The sequence below is a fragment of the Aythya fuligula genome, chromosome 10 (genome assembly GCF_009819795.1).
Source record: "Aythya fuligula isolate bAytFul2 chromosome 10, bAytFul2.pri, whole genome shotgun sequence".
Classification (NCBI taxonomy): Eukaryota; Metazoa; Chordata; class Aves; order Anseriformes; family Anatidae; genus Aythya; species Aythya fuligula.
Window position 1 is genome coordinate 20,007,758 of NC_045568.1, and position 19,457 is coordinate 20,027,214.

Genomic DNA, 19,457 nt, shown 5'->3' on the forward strand with positions numbered 1-19,457 from the left:
TCAGTTTTGAAACAGATTGAATTTTATTCTTTGCAAATGTTTGCAAGCAACAAGACTTTTCAGAAAAAGTTGTCCCAAAAGGCAGACAGAGGAAGAGTTAAAGCAAAAAACGTGCTACCCCTTCTGCAGCTTGTACAAAGCAATTAAAGGTGAAAAACAATGAGGAACAAAATTAATTGCAGCACATACAAAAATAGCATTATTATTTTTTAAAAAAAGAACAGTTTGAACATTTCAGAACAGGTGTGCAAATGTCCTATTGTGATTCTACCTAATCATCTAAACTAAAATACATGAAAACTTGCAAAATTACAGGCCCCGATTGTATGACGTCTTTATTCTACGGCTACAGCAATGATAGCTTGAAAACGAACAGTTCTATGCTGCTCGTACTCCAACCCAGCTGAGATCTTCTGCTCAACGGGGCAGTCCCCAGTCTATCCCTCCCAGATGCTTCTTCATCCTTCCTCTGTCAGACCTGGCACGATGTGGCTGTGCGATCAGTGCTCCGATCCTGTGACTCTGTAATTCCCAGGTCTCACGTACAGACACAAATTACAGTGGGAGAGAAGAGAGAAGCAGTCCCTTTTGGCAGCAGCCAGCATGTCAGTTGGATTAATTACAGCATGAAACTACAAGCCAACCAATGAACGTAGTAAATACAGCTATTATCATAAAATTTGCTGATTTCCTTTGTACTTAGCTCTCAAAAGCGTATGATGCCCATATTTGTCAGAAATAATTTTCCACAATCCCAACATTCTAGTAGTTTTCTCTCCAAAAAAGAGAAAAAAAGCATAGAAAATATTAACCAACGTACTGAACCATTCACAACTCTACATCCACGCTGGAAGTCACGTGCAGTACATTTTGGGAATTCTTACACATGTACCACTTCAATGGCCAGCTTCACCACAGCAGGATTCATCATTTCTGCAGCAAGGTGAATTATACTTGCTTTCAACCTGGAAATTGTCATGGACTTTGAAATGGCAAATTACACAGAAGGTTAGGCAGATGGAAAAGCATCATCAACAATAAAATTAAGTTAGAGCGAAATTTACTTCTGACTTATCTCGATTATATTAGTTTACATTTGACTATATATACACAATACCAAAAATATGCTTATTTTGTATTCAAACATTGCCACCATAACGCCATTTTTCAGTTGAGGCAATCTGAAAGACTTGGCCAAAACCCAAAACACCTTATGAAGTTCAGTGAGAGCTGAGAAAACGATCATTTTAAAAGCGCCACTCACCAAACCCTCTGTGGATGCTTACAGCAAATGGCAGCAGAAGGTACTTTAAAGCACCTTCAGCCTTCCCACTGCCCACAAGACCTACCGAGGGCGACAGGAACAACAGGTACTTGAGTATCTCAGAGGGAAAAAAATAAACTAAGCCTACAGCTAAGCCACACGTGTCTGTGTGCACCCATTTGCGTGCTGCATGTATGTCTGTGCCGGTGCAGGGAGTGAGGGGGAAAGCAAAGTATGACTTAGGTGCTTGCTAAGTACAGAAGTTTCACAGTCTCTCGCTCACACTAGCGCTTCCCGTGTCAGTCTTTTGAAAGCTTATTATAGAAACATAATCAAAATAGAGAATGTTTTCTTTAAGAAAATGAGCCATCGTTCACCCTCTATTTGTTCAGAATTATATTCAAAGAAGTATTGCTTTTCATGGTTCACTGGCAAGTCAGAGCACTGCACACACAATTAAATATGGTATTAAAGATGTCTACGGAGAGAACAAAAGTTATCACAGAAGCACAGAGGTAGAAGGCTTCAAAGAACTAAACCTGAGTTACACAATCATTAGTTTCTACATACCTAGCGTAATAAACTATCCTAACAGCCTTTCAGCTTCTAGCGTCTTTTCACATCTGGATTTTTTCTCAGCTGTGCTGTAACAAATACCACATTACCACTTAAATCAGCTACTTGTCTTGTAGAGGTCTGGCTTTAGCCTTTCACTGCAGTAATCTATCCATGCTACATGTTTGATGTAAGAGTGTGACTGAGAAGGAACAATTAGTGGCTTATGTCTTCAATCTTAAGCAGTTTTGTGTCATAGTATTTAATAATGTAAGTTCTTAAAGATTTACACAGAAGAAATAAAGTGAATGAAAAAGCTTCAAAAGAAAAAGAAAATATGTATGTACACACAAACTGAAGAAATCTTGCCATCTTCAGTTTCCGCCATCAAAGTGCATTCTGATGAAAAAATCAACCCAGCAGCAGCAAAAGCTGCCCCGTTTTGGCACCCATGTCTGTAGCACAGACAGCACTCCAGAAAACAAAAACAAACGAAAAGCACTGCCTTTTGTTTCTGTTTTATTCAGAAACATTTGCCTTTTGTAGGGTAAGGTGCTAATGCAAAATTTTACCTTCTGATATGAAAGTCTACAAGAAAAAAAAAATGATATGTTGCCTCCCCCTTATCAAAAGGATAGAGAACCAGAGAACCTTGTCTCTACAGTCTCGTATTGCAGAGGATACTTCATGGAACCCTGGGCATGCATACCTGTAAACTAATCTTCACAGAAATAATTTTGGAAAGTAAATATAAGCACATTCAACAGTAAATGACAATGTATTTTATGTTCTGGGACTGATCTGTATGTTTTGTATAAATAATTTAAAATTTAAAAGACTTTTAAAGTCAAAAATGCTCAATACATCAGATAACTTATAAGGACCATATACATAATAATAGCTTTTTTTCAAAGGGCATTTTGTAACATGCTTGTTCTAGCTGCAGGCAGCTCTTGCTTCTGCCAGTTACATACTGCCACTAACATTTCCAACACAGTATCAGTCAAAATACATGCTTCAGCCTTGTACTCTTTTTTATGGTTATTCAGTTAATAATTGAGAAACAGCACAAGCATAAAATTGGAAGTATTCCACATAGTTAGAAACAGGGATTCTCATCAAAAACACTGAAGTATATTACGGGAAATACTCCGCAGTAAGTAACTGGTATCTACCATCATATATTGCATAAATTATACTCTGTTTAATTGCAATCTTAGTTTTTGTCTCCTTCTTTCACTGTAGGTTGATAGCAGTAAACATTTCTGAAATTATACACAGAAGTAGAAAGATCAGTCAACTCTGTCCAGACGCATCAAAGTGATTTCTTGGTGTCTCATACCACCTTCTCTCCCCAGCTGTCATTTTAAAGATTCAACCTTCAGTTCTCAGGGTGGCTGAAGCAACAGTAATGTGGATGCACACCAAATCCAAGCGTAGTGAGCCTGCTTGTTTGGTGTGTGCTTTTTTTTTTTTTTTTTTTGGGGGGGGGTCGTTTTTTATTCTGTTTTAAGGTAACGTAAGCATCAGATGCAGAACTGAGCAGATGCATCTAAAAGACAGACCACTGCCTGTTCACCTCCAAAAGCAGGTTACTAGATTACAGGCAGAGTAACGGTGATCTATCTTGGCCTGATTCATCATCTGTTTCTGGAATCCGAGGCAGGAGAGCAGACCGTGTCAATCCCCAGAATTTTTGAGGTGACATATCCTTTTTGGTAGCTGTGAACTTCCATCCCATGTGGTTCCCACAGATTCTGCACTGGGCTATAGTCCACGCATACCTATCAAAAACAAAAGAAAAGGTTGATGCTAACGTGTAAAGAAAAGACACTTTCAAAATACTAGACCACAGTTCACTTACAGAAGTGAACAGAGAATAATAGTTTCAAGCTGGATTTTCAAAGAATCTTAGGGAATCAAGGTATCCAGCTCTCATCTAAAACCCTGCAAATCGTAAAAAATAAAAAATAAATCAGCCTTCAAGTATAGAAAGTAACTGAAGTATTTTAGTAGCACAGCATTTCAACAATATAATGAAATGCTGTGTGCCATAAAAAAAGAGTCAGAAAGTGGTTCTTGGAGAGTAATTCGCTTAACTGAAATAAAAGTGATTTTTGCACTGCTGATAAATTAAAAGGGAACCACATTTTCCAGACAGATTTTTCTTTAACAGCTTCAAAAGTCAGAACATGAATATTTCAAAACCAGAGAAGAAAAGAACCAAGAAAACAGGTAAGGATGAGAAAAATTAACTCCAGATACTATAAGCTAAAAGTTTTTCTCAAGGAATCTTGAAGCATGCAATTCTTAAGATAGATATGCCACCTGCCCTCCAAGTCATTACTCAGTGTTATGTGACAGTCCAGAAAATAAATGAAATTTAAAAAAAATGCAAGAGTTAATGAGTGCATGCATTAGTCAAGAACCTTGGACTGGCTAGAAATACAGCAATGTAATATTTTATGCTGCTTTAGACATACAATAGCCAAAGGGACAAAAGAACGATTTCTGACATTGCAGTACAGAAAGGGCCACACAGAAAAGTGATTTGGTGAAGCTGTAACAAGTATTTTTGTGGAACTATAAATAATGTTTTGTTAAACTGTAACTCAAATATATTTTGACATTTCAGCTGCTGCTGAGAGGTTAAATATTCAAAGTTTTGAATGTCTGCCTGAAGCGTGCATATCTAGGCAAAATAATTCCTACCAGAGAGGTGTGACATAAATTTTCTTTTAATTGTATTACCCAGGAAACCAGCTGTGTTCTGTTGATGGTCGTCCACTGAGATTCAAGTTGCAGGCTTTATATACAGTAAGGGTTTCGTGGATGTATCCGTGAGGATTCACATACGCTGCCATGGGTCCACATAAGGATAAACTACAACAGACAATAAAGAATTTAGACAAAGTTCATGAAAGAAAAAAAAAGCTCTCAGATGTAAACAGATGAAAAACAGCCAATGATGGTTAAAACTATTTTGCACAGCAAAAGAACTACATCAGTCTGTGGAAAAAAAATCTACTTTTAATTATGTTATTAAAAACTGAAAGCAAATAGTTATGTAAAATAGCAAGCAAACAAATATTGTGAGGTTACTTCAGGCTGGTGACCAGACACTAGAGGGGCTCCTCAGGGCTCCATTTTGGGGCCACTTCTTTTCAATGGTTTTGTAAATGATCTCATATGGGACTCAAAAGCATACAGAGTTTGCAGATGATAGGAAATTAGTAAGTGCTGTTGATGACAACTTGAATACGAGTCAGGAGTGTGCCCTGGCAGCCAGGAGGGCCGGCCATGCCCTGGGGTGCCTCAGGCCCAGCACTGCTGGCAGGCCGAGGGAAGGGACTGCCTTAACGTACTCCTGTTATCTAGTTAAAAGTCTCTACTTCAGTAAAGGTAGCTAAAAAGATATTATCCCAAGTACAGATTAAAATATTCAGCTGCATCTTGCCCAGCTGAGGAGGACAAGTTATTGCTAAGGAGGACAAGTTATTAGAGGATAGCTGACAGGATGTTGTTATGCAACTCCCCCACTTAAGGTTGTTATTAATGTTTCCCTCAAAAAAGTACAGCTCAGTAGTTGTAAAAAAAAAAAAAAAAAAAGCACGACAGACTCATAGTTTATTTTACTTGCCTCTACTGAGTAACAGCTTCCAATAAAAACAAGTAGCATCTATATTGCTACTCTTAAATCGAACTTTAAAAGTCAGCAAAAATGTGCATTCATTACACTAACATCTCATCATTCTTCTGTCAAAGTACATCATGTCAACACAGCAGGAATTGTCACTTCTGGAATCCATCATTTAATTGGAAGATAAGAAATGGGTTTTAATTATCGCATCAGCTTCTTTTCACACTGACAAAAGAAAACTGTGGGGAGTCTTACGTTCTTACACCAAGGCATCTTTTAACCTTCATATTATCATAGGTGATGGACAGACATTAGTTATCCAAGATGAAAACAATGACAAGACTGCCAGAAGTATCAATCATTTGGAAAACGTACAGTCTTATCATTGTTTGACATGGAAGATACTGTACAGGTCGAATATACAGTGAGGGCCTAGTACAGTTATTAGGTTTAAACCCTATGTTCTTTAAATGAGGGAAGTATCACAATGCTTAACAACATACACAGGTAATTTGCTTACACAACAACACCCTGGGATCCTATCTGTGTCACACAATTAGTGCATTTTAATCTGCTGCTCAAGTTTTTTGGCATACAGAAAGTCAAAATGAAGTGCCAGGAAAGTATTTTTTGTCCTATTATTTCATGAGGTCCCAAATTTTATACGTAGAGTTTTGGAGTTCAAAACTCATCACTGAGTGCACGTGGCAAGATGCAGGACTAGGTGATAAAAGAAGTTCCTATGAAAGGCCTTGTGTTACAATATACATGGTGACGTTTGAATTTACTAACTTTTTATTAAAAAAGCTCAAACAACCTGGTTTGTTTTATAAAGAAAATTCCCTATAAATATTTAATTAAATTTTATTAGAGCTGTGGAAAACACATTAGTTATAAGACATACCCCGGCAAAATATGTTTTGCTGTGCCAATGTTTCTGATCAAGAACCTCACAAAGATTAAGAGCAATAAACTCACCTGAATATTTCATTCTTGGTTGTTATTTCTGTATCTTGGCATTGCTTACAACAAAGAGATGTACACTTGAAAAGAAAAACCAACATGGTAATTTCATTCATTTCCAGATACTTGTCATCACACTGGCAAATAATAAAATTTCTCTCCCCTTCCCTCACAATAGGCTTTGTACCAATTCCTTTGTTTATCCGGGTAGGAATCACTTACATTTTCTCTTTATACCAAAGGATAAAAATGTATACGCATTTTCGTTCCTTATGGTAAATGTTAATTGTTATACAAAAGATAAAAAAAAATCTTTATACACTTGCTTTTTAAAATAAAAAGAGGATCTGAATAATCTGACTACACAATAAGCAAGTCAACTTGCTAAGGTCTTTAAAATCTAACTTAGAAAAAAAGAAACTTTGCTCTTTTAATATATAACACAAAAGAAAGACGAATACAATCATTAAGATGAATGCAATCATTAAATTCTGCTAAAATTTGCAAATACTGTAGATCAATGATTTTGAATTTCTCAAGACAAATATGTAAGATGCATTGACCTTTTTCTTAAAGATTATGACAGAGCAATTTCTCTCCTATAATTTCTATAAAGCAGAACAAGCAATTAATTGCTGACATTACCAAGAAAATATCCATTTAAAAATCAGCTTAGTAGAACGCTTTACCATGAATTTTCAGGAGGTGCACTGTTATATGAATACATTAACAAAACATTAATTTGTCTCTCCATTCAAAAAGTGGATAGTAAATGTTCCAACTACCACTACCAGACATAAGCAAGTTTACAGTTAAAACTTCTAATTGATGACTCTTGTACATTTTAACTGATGACTCTTTAAATGTTTTCTCTTTGGAAAGAGAATAGCAATCTGAACTGCTATTGCAAATGTTGCAAGATGTTTTAGCAAACACTGCTCCGAAAACAGATGGATTTGACATGAGTTTGACTGACAAATACTTGCATTATAATATATAATTTATAGTATGTTATTATTACACTATGTACTATGTAAAAATAAAACTACATCCTACATTTAGAGCATTACATGGCCATGGAATGGAAAGAAAATAAGAAAAGAGAACTTTTAAAATAACTTTAAAAGGTGTTGCTTAACAAGTCAATACATGTCTTTTGCCAAAATCCTTTTAGTCTAAGATTTATACTCAATAACTCAATACTACAAAGATTTATCTTTTGTTACAAAATCATCAAGTCTTCATGGCACAATGCTACTTGATTGCAGGATGTTATACAGCAACATGGTGTTCTGATGTTCCGAAGATCGGTACCAACAACACTAGACTACTAGCACCACCTCTTGGTGAAGGAATTGCTGCGTGTTTTCAAATAATTTCTGACAAAAGCAAATGTGGCTCTTGCTGCCAAATAAAGTCTAGAATTAACAACATTTTCTTTCTTAAACCAACTTTTCAAGGTGAAGGTAAAATAAAAACTTGCAAACTCACTCTCTAGATGAATTACTTGTTATAGATTCTAACAGTCACTTTATGTGTGTGTGTGCGTGTGTCAGAACAATTTAAAGTAAGTAACAGGTAAAACAAATACTCACTCTGTTCATAATATCTAATTCACACCGGAGTCGCTGAACAGCACTACCTATTTTAAGCAACTGTATACGCAATGCATCATCAATTGGCAGGCAAGCAGCAACTCTGTAAGAAAAATCTAGAAATGAGAAAGTATCAGACCTGTTAGAACTTAAGGAAGAGATAAAGTGTACTAGTTCTCACAGATTGAGTGCTAAAACTTAAGTTTATAATGGACTTCCAGAGGTCATCTCAGCATATCCTTCTGCCCTAAAGCTGGATCACGTACACCTAAAACTACTTCTAACATATTAGTCTAATCCATAGTTAAAGATCACCAGTGATGGACCACTTGGACTTACATAATAATTTTTAAAATCTAGTATTCTTTTGGCTCATGCTTTCATAAGAAAGATTATCACATTCTTCCTGCCATGGAGCACAATCGAGTTCTATTTGTTCTACTGAACATCTTTCAAAACAGCTGGAGATGATCACATCTTTAAAAGTTCTATCATCTTTTTGTCAAAATCAGCCATCAAAATTTGCTGGAAACTGGAAGTGAGGAATGGACTGTCAATTGAAAGTAATTATCTAACTCTTATTTTCTTAGGATTTTTTTTTTCCTAAATCAAATTTGAATTCATAAGCTGAAGAACATCATACCTATTGGATTTGTTGGAAGAGACTCATCTTTAAGATTTTCATCCCACTCATGTAGCTGCCTCTTGACTCTTTCCATCAAGGTTTCCTTTTTTTAGAAGAAAAGCCTAATTTAAATACATAGGTATTTCTGTTTTCTTAAAAAAAAAAAAAAAAAAAAAAAAAAAAAAAAAAAAAAGGAAGCAAGATGTAGAGTAAGCTATTTTCCCTAGTGGACATTAGCTTTTAAGACTTACAATAATTATAAACACTTCATACTTGTGTATTTTTAACTCAAATGTAAAAGGAGATGGGAAATGAGCAAAAATCAACCAATGGTAGGTATAAATCTCATCTCAGGTAAGTAAACAACTGTTCAAATTCTAGAGATGCATAAAACAGATCAGGGCTAGGCAGAATTAGCCTCCTCTTTACCTGTCCCTCCCTTACAGTAATTACTTTATGTATTAATATACATATATACATACATAAATGAAGATTACATATATTATACCTATAAAATATATTTTTTTAAGTAAGTCAGCACCTGTGACTGAAGTTGGTTAGGACACCCATCCGAGGCATGTGGGATAGAGGATCAAGTTTTTTGTTCCACGATAAAAGAGCAAGAACCTGAACCTCTTCTATCCATCCCAGATGCATGCTCTAGCACTAGGGAACAACTATACAGAGGCAAGTCCTTCCCGCTCTTACCAGTAAACTGAAAGCTGTACCCTTCTTTAAAACATAACTTACAAGCCAAAATTAAAACTTTTATATTATCCAATAATTAGATATTACTTGGTAATACTTACAGCATCATACAAAGAGTAAAGCCAGGGGGGCCAAGATGTCAAACTTGCACAGTGAAACTTCCTCTAAAACCAAAATCACAAATATTTATTTTTTAACCACTGGCAGATCTTACCAACATTTCTTGTTCACACAAATAAACCAGAGGCATATTTGACTATCAACAAATTATCACCATCAAAACCAGTACTTCAAAATGAGGCTTCCAAAACACTTCTCAGATGCACTGAGGACTTTTGTATGAAGACTTTTATATAAAATAAACTATACATGGATTTTCTCAGAAAATCTGTCTCAGCATTAGAAGTATTTTTACTGCTTAGTGATGAGAAATACGCATTTCAAAACAGCATCTACCTGAAATCTAGACAGTTAAAAAACTTAAGGACTACTAGATAGCACATCTGTTCCTTAGTCACCATAGGAGATTAATGGGCCACAGTAGGTATCTTAAGCTGATATTTATAAATTCAAAGAATATATGGTCATATTTTTAAAGTGGAAAAGTGATGTGTTAAAAACATAGCTAAAAATAACCACACACAAGTTAGGAGTTTCAGAGGATGCCTTCTCACAGCAGAACCATTTCTGACTAAGAAAACTGTTGGGCAGCCTTGATGCTTAATCACATATTGCTATCCATTCTTGTTCTTGTATCTATTTGTAATGGAAATAATATTTTCAGAAATGCTTACTGAACATCGATACTTATGACAGCCTACTGAAAATTTATTAAATGGCTTTATTATTACTACCCAAAGACAAAATATTGCACAATATCCATCTAGCAGCCTCCTGTGAATAAAATTACATACCCAAATGGACTATGGAGTAAGAAGCAAACGTGGAGGAAGAAAACAAGAACATCAGAAAAAAGTCCTCCAAAGGTCTCATAATTATTTTTACTGACTTCTAGCCTTTTAAAATAAAATTTTACTAGCAGGAGTTAGCCATGCTAGCTGCATCATACTTCACTGTGCACATGACTAATGCGTGCACTTGAACTGTGTACTGAAACAACTGCACACAAAAAAACAGCAGGTAAGGTGGAACAAAATAAAAAGGGCCACCTCACACCTCTAAAGTATCTTCAGCATGTGTGCACCCTGCGCACATCCTGCAGACAAGAAGCCCTAGGTTTTACCTGCATTCATCTGACAAAACTGAATTTGTTAGCCACCAATTACCAGCAGTGAAAAGGTATTTGCTTAGTTAATTCTCTAATTAGTTGATGAATTCTCTACAGTGAGAGAAGTATCTCCAAGCAAACAGTGGCGAATTGTTTAGAGTTTCTCCACATCCTCTCTCCTGTCCTCAGTGCTAGCTCTTGTCCCATTAACCTCACCGTGCACACTTACTGACTGCTAATGACAGTTGGTCTTTGTGCCTGAGAAGGAGCCAGGTTTACACTTGAAAGGCTTTGGTGGTGCAGCTCTGCTAGTACAACATGCTAGCATGCTGCTTATTATAGGAATGTAATTTATTGCAGCAAAACCATCCTTTTGACAGCATGCTTTATTTCAGACTTCTAAAGGAAAATGCTGTATACTGGTAAAAGTGCACGCACGTTCGCTTGAATAAATGCATATTTTAGCACCTTTTAAATAGCACAGATGTCTCCAGCACAAATCACACCTTATCATTCCCCTGAGCAATGCAGAAGTTTGTAGCTTAGGCTTGGCATCTGCCACTTAGGAGTCTTTAAAATTCTGCCCTATGATCTTAGTGCAAATTCCCTCCCAAGTATTGTCACAGCTGCAGTGCTGCAAAAATAGTGTAAACAAGCAATGACAGAACTTGTACCAGTGAAGTAAAAGTAGAGCCTAATTCCCTAATGGCCATACCAACACCTTGATAGTGATTATTTCTCTTCTACTGTTTTGGTTTTCTTTTTAATCAAAGAGTAAAGCAAATAAAGTTCTGAAAGCTCTAGGAAATAATATGGAACTGCTAGTTCACCCACATTGCTCATGTGTAAAACCACTTTCTTCCTCTATTAGCTAACACATCAACATATGTAGATTGCATGAAACAATTAGAGATTTGTGACCTTTTTCTAATGTGTCACTTTTGGTAACGTAACAAAATTTAAGAAAATTTCTAAATTAAATTTACAAAATTGATTCCATACTATCTATCCCAGGAAGTCTGTTAAACAAATACCAATAAATAATAATTAAAAAAAAAAAATTAGAAATGCATGTGCAATTGGACTGAATAAATTTGTTGTATAGAAATATTGCTGCAAACTGAGAAAGAAAATTACTAAGCACAAAAATTAACAAAAACTTTAGATAGATAAATGTTTATAAGACGGTGAAAGTGCACCATAAAGCATGCTCAGACCACCTCTGACCTTCAGCCTAGCTGTTAGCCAATGCCTGGGTGGGAATATTTGACTGAGTTAAAAAACAGAGCCATCTTTCTACAGTGGATCCACAATTTCTGTAAATAAGGAACTGCAGGTACAGAAATCAATTCTCTAACTGAAGCAGGTTTTAAAACAAAATTAGCAAATGTAGTTATGATTCCAAACAACCAAGTTCTTACGTTTTAGACATCAAAGGTCTTCTGTTTCACTGTTGGAATCTGAGAGTCACCTCTGCTCTTTAAGAACCTCTTCTACCTCTATCAACCAGCCACAGAGAAAGAGTTATAAAAGCATCCTCACTTTCAAAGCCAAACATTACTGTAAGTACAAAACAAGACCCACAGCACTGTCCACACTGACTGTCACTATTTTTATTGCCACAGCAATGACTGTTAACATCAAGATGTTTCTTTGACCTGCCTACGAATAAAAAAACATTAATTTGTTTTTGTTTTTTTCATGAACACTTCATCACCTATACGCTTTAGCGATCAGCATTCTCTTTGAGGTGCTTATGTAAAAATTAGTAACAACTGTAATATTATTACATGAAATATTATCTTAATAGCATTAATCAAATACTACAATAATTAAAAACAAATAGAACACATACAAAACATGTATTTCCCTGCCGCTAACAGCTGATAATCACACAGCCTGTGAAAAAGCAGGAGGTTGGCAACTAGTGTCCCAGTCGTGTATCCACTTCTGAAGACAGATGGAATTTCATACTCATTTTCAAAATACTGTCAAACATAGTAATTTAAAAAAAAATTAGCTTCTGACCTTTTGATATTTCTGCCACCACTGACGTAAAGCTCGGTCCTGCCACGCTGTAGGTTTTGAAGAAGGAAATATGTGGCATCGGCTGAGAGACTGCAGCTGTACTGCTGACATTGTTGAAGGCAGCACTCGCTCAGGAAGGATTTGTACTTTAGCCTGCTGGATTCTGATAAAAGAAAAAAAAGACATATATACACATACACTAGAGTTTCAAAAATTGATTTTACTGTTTATCACTACATGGTACTATAGAATTCAAGCAAGAATCCATTTCATCCAAGTTTTCTTTTTTTTTTTTTTTTTTTTTTTTTTTTTTTTTTTAACTGTAGCAATGTGAATCAAATTACCATAGGAAACATACAGTATATTTGTAGCAAACCAAACATATGCGTCTAAAATACAGACATCCTCTGCTAAATTATTAAAGCCACTGTGCTGACTGGACTTTAGCATGCCTAAACTGAAGACAGAAGCAATACACTGAAGATACTTCAATCTCTATTTTTCATTTGCCTTTAAAAATCAGAACTAGCTGCTTACCAAATATTTTTGCACAGGCATACAAAACCAGAAAATCACTGCTCTTTTTCATCAAAAGGTAGTTTGCTTTTTTCCTCTCACAGTTACCTTCCTTTTCCATGGGATACAATGGGAATGCTTATGTATCTTAAAGCATGGGGCATCTGCTGTATTTGAAAGTATTTGAAAGCAGAGTAACTGTATATAAGTTTAAGTCACTCCAACAAATCTAGAGCTTGCCATGAAGAGAAAATTCATCTTACTTCCTTTATTTCGTACATTTAAAAATTCAGACTTATGAATGAAACTTGTGGACATGCTGTATAAAAGTGTTTTTTTCTAGTCAGTAGATAAGAAACCATCAAAATAAAACGCTTTAACGTCTAATAAACACTTTATCGTAACTGCTTCTGGATACAGCATTCTGAACAATGCCGTTGCTGCTGCAGTTATCCAAGTGCTGCCATCTTGTGTTCAACACTGGGTTTTTTAAATAGTAAAATTCAGAATTTGGTAACTGTAACCAAAAGGCTAGATAGTAAGAAATAGCTAGTTTAACAGGTATTCTTTGTTTCTTCAGCTGAAGGTCTGAAAGCCTAAGAATGGTATCTATGGTGCCAAGGCAGCTTATCTATGGCATCAGGGAGCCTTCCCACAAGACAACACAAGACACATACCTGATAAAGGAGAATATCTTCTCATTTCACATTTGGTTTAAGCACAAATGTGAGAGGTATTGAAAGTTTTACCACTTATAATGCAGACAAATCAACATCTTTTTCTGGCTTAACTTTCTGAAACAATGTTGTTCTGACAGATATTTTCACACACACACACCACATCAAATACACACAAGCATTCCTTAGAGAATTTTAGAGCAAAGCTCTAACAACTAAAACACATAGTTGAAGAAATTACCAATTAAACATAAAAACACTAATCAGTCAGTTGTGTGACTGACAGGCCAGATGCACCCCCAATATATGGTAAATGCCTTGGTGAAAGAAGATTTGCATTAGGTAAAATTAAATGGGTTATTTTCTTACCCATCCGACTGGGTTCGTATTTCGAGCACCTTGAACCTCTGTCTTCCTATTGCTTTCACCTTGACTGTTTCAATTCCATATTCCTGCTCTTCTCTGTAGGCATATATTTCTGCCGTTGTTCCAAAATGTGCTTCCCTTTCACGTACATTACTAAAAGCAACAGAATTTAAAAGGTTACCTACCCTCCAAATAGCACTGTTCATCCAGATTTCACAATCCACCTGCACTGACTGTACAGTTGTACCACTTACTGTTACCAAAAAGCTAAACTTGGTAAAATAGTTTCAATTAAATACAGCCATTATTTTTCCATTTTAAAGCAACTTCTAATAGTATTTTCTTTTTTAACCATTTAATTTGGTTTTCTTAAGCGTGTAGAGGTAAGAATCTGGGAACACGGGGATCACCAAAGTATCTGTATTAGAAATGCCAACATTGAAAGCACCAAAATTCTTTAGACCAGCTTTCCAGAAAACAACCGTTCCCATTTCCTACATAATTAAACCACAGTAAATGCAGGGGAAGAGGGAGGAATGCTCCCAGCTTCTTTTGGGATATATCAGCCTTTATCTTTTCCACTTCTCTAACATCTCATGTCTCTAGTCTCTTATCAAACCCATTGTCTGTGCTTGTTTGTACACAAAGCAAGCAAATACACCTTTATGACAATGAAGCTGTCAAAACAAGAATCTCATTTTTGTATTTCAGATCAAGGATGCTTCTTTAAGCAAAATGGGGCAATGCATTCAAAGTTAATGAAATGAAGAGGATGCTCAAACAAGGAATGTTTGACACTTTCTGCTCCTCTTATACAAACGTGATACTGTCATGAAGCAACCCAGTAACACATGAAACCCTCTTCCTGATGTACTCGAAGACATCTTTCGCCTAACAATTTCAGATCACAACTTAGTTATTCACCACAGAACTGATGCAATCATCTGCTTTTGATTAAGTATCCAAAGTTACTGTGCTACAAATACATGCTGCATACCATCAGTAAACCCACTCGTGTATTTTACCTGTATGCAAGAACAGCAAATGTTCTGTCTTTCTGAATTAAATTCCGCACCATGCTAACCTCTTGAGGGCGAAAAAGCTGAAGAGGTAACGTCTGTCCAGGAATCAACATCACCATCACGTGGGGCAACACTGGGATCACCTGACAGCTGTCATCATCGTGCACCGTTCTCCCATGGAACTCTTCCATATCAGAACCTAAATACTGAAAACAATAAGTAAGGAAATGACAGCAGTACACCAGGCTTTGTTGACTTAAGAGGATAAAATAAAATCAGGCCTTTAACCTAAGGCTTTTACAACAGTTATGCAAAACCAATCAAAACTTCTTCAAACTGCATTTAACGGAAGACACATAAAGACATACCACATGTGATGTTGGCAAACTGGTGTCAAAATTAATGATGTTAGGCTTCTCGGCTTCTTTACCATCTTGATCTTCAACTTCCATTTCATTGTCATCCTCTTCCTCACTCTCTACTAATAAGCACAGACAGAACACCATGTACAAATCAATGAAAATTAAAATATGGAGAAAAATCAAGAGAATCATAGAAACGCATTCAGAATTCCCAGGCTAAAGCCCATCTTCACAGGGAAGCAGCTTGCATATTTGTAAAACCTATGAAAAATTCTTGCTGTTACAGCAAAACCACTGTTCTATAGAAAGGGTCAAAAGCTGGTAATTTATTTTTGAAAGGCTAAGGAACAACCTTTTTTTGGGCAGCTAATATCATCCAAATTCTGTCAGTTCAGATTTTTTTTTCCCACTAGTAGCTTTTAGTTACAGTTCCTAACATGTTCTGCCTGTAACGCAGGGATACCAGCTAACTTAATTTCTTACAGGCTGCTGAATACATCACTTACAGTGCTACAACACTGTACACTATAACTATTCATAAAGCAACTGACTTCCAAGTAATCTGAAGCTCCACATTCACACAGCCTCTTGCTGATGTTTCTAGACACTTTCACTGCTGTCAGCCTCTGCTCACTGTGTACCACACACAATCACAAAACCCAGCACACACAGGAAGGCACACACAAGAAAGATAACTACAAAGGAAGGGAATGTTATGATTCTACAAATACATCTTAAGATACCAAACAGAATTTATAAATTACTACTTTCTTGTAATTTCTCAGTTCTAGGAATCAATCCTGAAATCACTTTCGGGCAAGAAGACAGTTAAATTATCAGTATGTTTTATTATTTAAACACATAGCCAGTGCATCTGTATAAAATTCATACAAATATGTTAAATTAAAAAATAAATAAATAAAAATAACAAAAAACGTGTTTCTAAAATGCTGTTTCACTGACCATTCCATGTATTACCATATAATGTGTGCCTGTAAATACTCACCCAAAACAAATATAATGGGATTAACACACATTTGTAATTGTATTATTTGATCCTATTTCCTGACACTTGGAACATAAATAATATTTATATGCCAGGACACGTCTAAATTAGATTTGTTGTAAACTTTGCAAATCATATCTGCAGGATTGTTACACCAGTAGCTGCTGAGTAAAAGACAATCCCAACGGTGCCAAAAAAACATCATTTAGATCTTGAAAACTAATACGTCAGCAGGAAAATGTCCTTACAGCAGGCTGTCTAGTTGCTTGTCTTTGCAATTAGTGTTGACAACTTAAAAGGTGGAGCGATTATCTCATCTGAAATGTACTGTAAGCAAACCATACGAAGGGGTAGGGTTTGTAAGGAAGGATCCTTCCTTCAGAAACACCAGCACCCTTGCTCACTAAGATCTTACTCCTTCTGAGTGGGAGGATGAGAGAACAATGAAGAGATGAGCTGTCTCTGGAGAGCGTGTACTTCCCTTCTTTGGCCTTTAGGAACATTTGTTAAACCTACTCTTTACAAAAGGTTTAGTTGATGGTTATGTTTTGGTTTTATCTCACTTATTTTTTTTTAGATCTTGCAGTTTACAGACCCTTCTCTGTAGGAGGAATAGCATGACACACGCATGCTACAGATCCAGCCAATACTGTATTTACATCAAACAGAAATATTACGTGGTTCTGGTGCAGCAGTGTGGGCTGCAGGGAGGGAAGCTATCTCCTCCGAAAATTATATTCTGCTTTACATGCACTCATTAAATTGCATGAATCATTAGCAGTTTTAATAGCCTTTTAGACAGAGGCTGTTTCATTTGCTCTTCTGAACACAAAGGGAATTAACAGTCATTGATCTGAGAGCAACTGCGTCCTGCAAACTTCTGCTCGTTCTCTCCCAAATCGCACACTGAGGGCTGCGTGGTGGCAGAGGGAAGCTGGAAGGCTGAGAGGAATGATGACTCATTTTACTGCAGCAGCACCACGTGAATGTCGAAAACACACTGCCGGCTTCACTCTCCTACTCAGTCACACTACAGGAACAGGAGACGGAAGACAAAAGGAACTGTATATTTGTCACTGTATTTTTGTTGATTTTTTTCATGATTAATGAGACCTCGAGTACACTGGAACAAGAGAAAGGCAAGTGCCAAAGGCACAATTTTCATGCAATTTTCTTCCACAGCAAACTGCATCGGTTACCAGGACTTAGAGCTATGTGCATGATTATTCTGAAATAATATTTTTTTCTTGTTTAGGAGGAGTTGCTTCCAAAACCAAAATATGAGCTCACGTCAGTTTGGAGGCCCTATATGCTAAATCAGAAAAATGCAAGTTATTATGCACTGGGTACCTACATGAGGAATTATGACGGTGTGTGAGGACAGAGAAACCAGGCTGCTCTACAAATTCCAGCACGAATACTGCAGGAAGTGTGGACACGGAGTGGAATTCAACACTGCCCTCAAGTGCGGTACAGAGGACATCCTGCTTCCCTGTTTACTAATGGCATTACAGAGCATTTAGACGGAGTGGAGGCTTTCTAAAATGACGGATGATTTCCTCAAGTTTTGTTAGGTTTTACAGCGGCCCAAATTTGCAGAGTCAAGTGTCTGCATTTGCCCAAGTTGGTGGAAACTACGCCTTTTCAGCGTGCTTTCACCTGACCACCTGCCTAATACCTGAAGGCCCAGTGCCTGAGCGTCTATTCTTCCAATATGGACTGGTGGACTAGGTCAATAAATAAAAACGACAGAAAATGTACAATAACAGGTGATTTTGCCCTTCTCTGAACCCTGCCTGGTGTGGCCAACCTCTGCACAACCTCCCACTGCTGCCTGGCCTCACACATATGTCAGGGCGAGCTACAGCAGCGTGCCCAGGAGCAGCTCCAGCACCCCAAAGGCCCAGGGGCAGCAGGACAGGACAGGACAGGACAGTGTGGCTGGTGCCCTGCACACCCTCATCGTCCTCCCTGCTGTCGCCCCGCTGCCCCTGCCCCCGGTCCCGCCCCGGCCCTGCCTCACGCCCGGTCCCCGCCCGCTGCCCCCGGCCCCCCGCCGGCCCCGCCGCCTCCCCCTTTCCCCTCAGCGGCCATTACCGGGCGCCGGCTGCAGGTGGTTGCCCATGTTGTTGCGGGGCTCGCCGCCTCCCTCCTCGGCGGCCATCGCTGTTTACCCGGAGAGGAGCCTGGGAAGCCGCCGCCGCCGGAGGAGGAGGAGAAGGGCGAGGAGGAGGAGGAGGAGCCGCGGCCGGCTCAGGAGGCCCCGGTGGTGGCGCAGCGGCCTCTGGCGGTGTCCGGTGCCTCTCGGGGAGCCCCGCCGGGCTCCGGCTCGTCCCTCGGAGCGGCACCGGGCCTCAGGGCCTTTCTGCCGCCCCCAGGGTGTCCCTGCCCCGCTGCGGGTGCCCGAGGTGGTGGGGTGGCCTCCTGGCGTCCTCAGTGCCTCAGCGCCGTGTGTGGTGCTTTACACGCAGAAAATAAAAGATGAAAACTGTGTTTTGTAGCACGGCCGAAACTAAATGCTTCAGGCTTCCAGCTAAAAGTGCAAAATGTCCTGACACAAGGCTGGCGTCATCCCCAGGAACAGGTCGCAGCTGTCCTGCAGGGCTGGCTGACACAGCGACAAAAAGGCCGAGTGGGTTTGCTGCCCAGTTCTGCCCAGTCCCACCAGTTATACATTGCCTTCTCCCTTTTAAAAAAATGAAAGCCATCATACCAGGCCTCTGGGACTTCTCCCGTTCTGTTAAAATGTTTACTTTTTGTTGCTGTTGGCCTCTGCTGCAGTCTCACAAATCACTAAATCCCATGCGATGCTCCCAGCCGCATGCTCCTACGTTTCTCAGAATTAAGGTGTTTTAGAGAAACATATTTTAAAGATAAAAAGCACAGACACATATCAACCTAG

The 19,457-nt window shown here is 38.0% G+C and overlaps 1 protein-coding gene across 2 annotated transcripts; it reads right to left on the minus strand.

Moving 5' to 3' along the window:
- Positions 1-18,764, minus strand: CRBN (cereblon). Of its 2 annotated transcripts, none has more exons than XM_032193948.1 (11): positions 18,653-18,764; positions 15,556-15,665; positions 15,191-15,393; positions 14,169-14,318; positions 12,607-12,769; positions 9,452-9,514; positions 8,661-8,745; positions 8,018-8,133; positions 6,438-6,502; positions 4,571-4,702; positions 1-3,603 (listed from the first exon to the last, which is right to left on the minus strand). In XM_032193948.1, exons 1-11 carry the CDS (start codon positions 18,717-18,719, stop codon positions 3,420-3,422), a joined length of 1,338 nt encoding a protein of 445 aa, XP_032049839.1. In that variant the 5' UTR covers positions 18,720-18,764; the 3' UTR covers positions 1-3,419. The 2 variants fall into 2 exon arrangements, with proteins under 2 accessions (XP_032049839.1, XP_032049838.1); XM_032193947.1 differs by having other exon boundaries at positions 15,556-15,668.
- Positions 18,765-19,457: the final 693 nt, after the last annotated feature.

Excerpts from the sequence above, each read along its gene's own strand:
- CRBN (XM_032193947.1), bottom strand. The coding sequence starts at position 18,719 with ATGGCCGCCGAGGAGGGAGGCGGCGAGCCCCGCAACAACATGGGCAAC. Across the intron at positions 6,503-8,017 it reads AATTAGATATTATGAACAGA|TGTACATCTCTTTGTTGTAA; the intron begins GTGAGTATTTGT and ends TTTCTTTTCAAG. Across the intron at positions 4,703-6,437 it reads ACCAAGAATGAAATATTCAG|TTTATCCTTATGTGGACCCA; the intron begins GTGAGTTTATTG and ends TGTCTGTTGTAG.